We start from the raw sequence: 3950 nt of genomic DNA on the forward strand, positions 1-3950 counted from the left end.
ACACATTATACGTAGATTCATTCAGTTTCTTCAAAAGCTCAATGGTAATGCAAACTGGTAGCTTTCGATTTTTTTAATCGTTATATATTTTAATCTAAAACAATATATCGCGTATGTGAGAACTAACACAACCAGTCGATCATTGTTTCGTTGATATGCTTTCCGATAAGAGAACACTATTAATGATCAAAGAAAACAAATTTTCCATAACTTCTTGGGTAAGATCAGTGCACAAAAGATGATCAAGATGCAATGATCAAATTCAGAGATCAAATCAGCTTGAATTTTATTGACAAGAACAATTAGTTCATAATTTCATATTTGACACATCAAACGAACCGATCCTTAACTTCTTAACACTGATAACATTAAAACGAAAGCGGGTGGGGGAATTTACAATTTACAATTTCCATGTTTTAAATGTAGATCAATCATCAAACTTCTTCTTGTTCGCTTCGAATGATTTGTGCTTCATGACTGACCCAGTAACTGCTTCCATCCGGGCCCGAAAGCTTAAACCTACATAATTTAAGACCGTTTAAATTAATCTTCGCTCGTTTAAAGTTCACGAACACATAAGTTTAGTCAAATACTAACCGTTCCAGGACTGATTTCCCCTCCTTGTACTTTTGGTTCTTTTCATGGGCAGTTTCCTAAAAGTCACATATCAAAATTGAACTTCTTACAAAACGTGAGAGCACGAGCCGGTAAATCTTAAACATAAAATTTAACAAGTTCATATCCATTTTCGGGGTCTCATCTGAAATTTAAAATCACATTTTTATTTCATATTTTCATTTATAAGAAACCCGAAAAATGAAAAGGAACAAGATTGAAGCGGGTGCATGATAAATGTGACCAAATGTTAAATGGTAAAAACACGAAGCCTGTGAGATGATCTTACATAGGTCCATCCAACAATTGATCCACATTTGACACAGAAAATGTCGGCTACTGTGTGTAATCCTGTCATCATCATTCTATCTTCCTTGACTCCAACTGTGACATTTGCTCTGTAAAACATGAGATATAGATTTGTGATTGTGATTTGATGATTTATAATCAACTTACTGAAAACAACTTATTCCAGTAAACTCGTAATTTTTTATCCACCATGCATGGATAATGAGTTAGAAATAAGCAAATCTCATGAGAACAGCCTATCTCACCCTAAATAAGCAATCCCGAACAGCACCTTTATATCCATAACCAACGTGAAACATGATGTACCATACTTAAATTCCTAGTACCCTTGTCATGTCTCAACCATGGTTGTAAAAATCCTGACTAGTCTTCGATTAGTCACCGATTAATCACTAATCGGAGGTTCTGATTAATGGCCGACTAATCGCTAGGCGGTTAATGGCGGTCCTATTCTGGCCAAATTTTGGCTAGACGTCGCCCAAATTTCAACCAAACCTTATAAATTCCTTCCAATTACTTAAAAAATGGGTTAACGAGGAGTTAAAACATGTCTACTTTAGAAAACCACATATAAAAATGTGTGTGTTTGTATATAACTAAAATTTACATATAAAAAATCTCATCCGATTAATCCCGATTAATCGCTGGTCGGTACCACACTGCCCGACTAGCGCCTAGCGATTCTTACAACACTGGTCTCAACAAAATCATTATCCGCCACAACTCTCGTGCTACTTAGTATCCAAATTTATTAAATCAAGATGGAAAATCTTGGTTGATCCACAATCTAAGCTTGGTATAACAAAACGTGAGGCCCCCCGTGACATTTAGGTCCCGAAAGCCGAGGCGTGAGATGGGCTTTTTTTCCCAAATACCCGTACTCGTACCCGTACCGTACCCGTACCCGTACCTGTACCCATACCGATTTTAGGTATTTGGTACATGTATCGGTACCCAGTTTTATTGATTTTGGTATTCGGTACTGGTACGGGTACGGGTAAAAACGGGTACTGGTACCGAATTCTATGTATACCTTTAAAAGTTTTTTTGTATTATGTTTTGTTTCATATTATGGTATTTATAGCGTACTCGTATTGATTTTACCTATATGGTACCCGTATCGTATTGGTACTCGTACCAATTTTACCTATTTGGTACTCGTACTATATTGGTACTCATGTCAATTTTACCTATTTAGTACTCATACAAGTGTTCAAAAAGTAAATAAAAACAAAATGGTACCAACCGGGTACTGTACCGAAAATACCGGTACCAGTACCCGTACTCGTACCCGTACCGTACCTATATATCTGGTACGGTATTTGGTACCTAGTTTTGTTCAAATTCGGTACCGGTATTTTCGGTATTGGTACGGGTACTGTACCAATCCCATCCCTACTACGTATAACGAGAAGCTGCTGCATATGTCTCATCTGTTTTAAATAAGCCTTTTTGTATAAAATAAACAACTCATGTTTTTACATATCACCCTCCTAAAGACCCCAACTTTAACCCAGATGTGCATGAGGTGTCGCCTCAAGGCCCTGAGGCACTTTCCTAGTCGCCTCGCGCACCTTTTTAAACCAAGACTCTAATGATGTAAAACAGGCTCCTAATCCATATTCATAAGATTATTGAAGACGTTACCAAGCGACTGAATTTAGGACACAATGTGTACTTAAAATCTCATTAAAAACCATGTTCATAAGATTATTGAAGACATATTCATAAGATACCACCAAAAGACACATTCAACGGTTACCAGTTCCTAAAATATCATTAAAAAATGCAAACCAGGATCCACATTACCAAAAAACCATTCAAAACAAACCAAACATAAACAAGTAAACAACAATAACACACAAGAGCAATGAACACTTACACCTTACTGAAGAGATAAGCTTTCCCATGTCTGCAATGGAATGACTAAATAAAAAAAAAGTAAATCCCAATCAGCAAACTTATCTAATTTCATAATTTCAACATACCAACAACCTTAAAAAACACCAATAATTTTCCCTAAAAATAACCAACACAATCAATCAATCAAACTAACCTATAAATCTCAACTAACTTCTATATATTTTTAGATCAAATTAATTATTACACACCATACCCAATTCTTAATCACAATATTCTCAACTTCAATTCATTAAAAAAAAAAAAAACTAGAAAACTGAAGGACATCAATAAAGAAAGATTGAATCTATCAATCATAAAAAAAAAAAAAAAGAAAATCAGACCTTTGAAACGATGTCGTCGCAAAGAGCAAGATGGGTCTTGCAGTGCTTACAACTGTAAATCTTACCCTCCAACGTTACAAGAAACAATCGACCCATTTGTGATTGATTGAATGAAGAAGAAGAAGAAGATGAGAAAAAGTGGGGATTTTGAGAGGATTCAATCAACAACAAGTGCACGCAATCTGACCCCACTAATCTTTTTGCTGGAATCGTGGGCCCCACATTCAGTTTTTGGGATGTTGAAAGTACAAGTTAAGTGCGGGGAGTACAAGTGAAGTTGCGGAGGGTACAAGTTGAGAAGTGGAGGGTACAAGTGTATTGGTTTTGAATAGGGGCTTGCTTGACTTTGTAAACTCTAGATTTTGCGTGTTTATTTTTGAGAAAAATGCCCGGATAGTCCCTGTGGTTTCACCTTTTTTCACCTATAGTCCCCAAGTTTCTAAAACTACCTGAATAGTCCCCAAGTTTTCGATTTTTGTTCCCGGATAGTCCCTGGGTCTAACTTCAGTTACTTTTCTCTGTTAAGTGACCCCACGTGCATATCACGTGAGGGGTATTTTGGTCAGTTTACTTGTGCCTAACATATAAAAGTATACCTGCACCCCTACTCCCTCATTGTCAGTTGTTTTCCCTCCCTCCCTTAGTCGAATCCGGCTCATCATCTTCCCCTAATCTCTTCACCCCAGGTAAACCCTAAATCTGATCGATCGATCATCTGATCATCAGAATCTTCCCACGAAAATGAAGGACGACGATCCTCAACATCCAAACAGGTAGGGCACA

General features: G+C 36.9%; 1 protein-coding gene across 1 annotated transcript; it reads right to left on the reverse strand.

The window, feature by feature from the left end:
- Positions 1-239: 239 nt before the first annotated feature.
- On the reverse strand, positions 240-3332 carry LOC110894965 (protein yippee-like). Its single transcript, XM_022142224.2, has 5 exons — positions 3168-3332; positions 2807-2850; positions 905-1013; positions 598-653; positions 240-519 (listed from the first exon to the last, which is right to left on the reverse strand). The coding sequence occupies exons 1-5, from the start codon at positions 3261-3263 to the stop codon at positions 435-437; spliced, it is 390 nt and encodes a 129-aa protein (XP_021997916.1). The 5' UTR covers positions 3264-3332; the 3' UTR covers positions 240-434.
- Positions 3333-3950: the final 618 nt, after the last annotated feature.

Source organism: Helianthus annuus, chromosome 12 (assembly GCF_002127325.2).
Source record: "Helianthus annuus cultivar XRQ/B chromosome 12, HanXRQr2.0-SUNRISE, whole genome shotgun sequence".
In the NCBI taxonomy this organism is placed as follows: Eukaryota; Viridiplantae; Streptophyta; class Magnoliopsida; order Asterales; family Asteraceae; genus Helianthus; species Helianthus annuus.

Bases quoted from the DNA above. Each gene is read 5' to 3' on its own strand.
- LOC110894965 (XM_022142224.2), bottom strand. From the start codon at position 3,263: ATGGGTCGATTGTTTCTTGTAACGTTGGAGGGTAAGATTTACAGTTGT. The intron at 2,851-3,167 runs GTCTGATTTTCT...TTTTTTATTTAG, and splicing joins GCGACGACATCGTTTCAAAG to TCATTCCATTGCAGACATGG. The intron at 1,014-2,806 runs GTAAGTGTTCAT...CATGTTTTACAG, and splicing joins GCTTATCTCTTCAGTAAGGT to AGCAAATGTCACAGTTGGAG.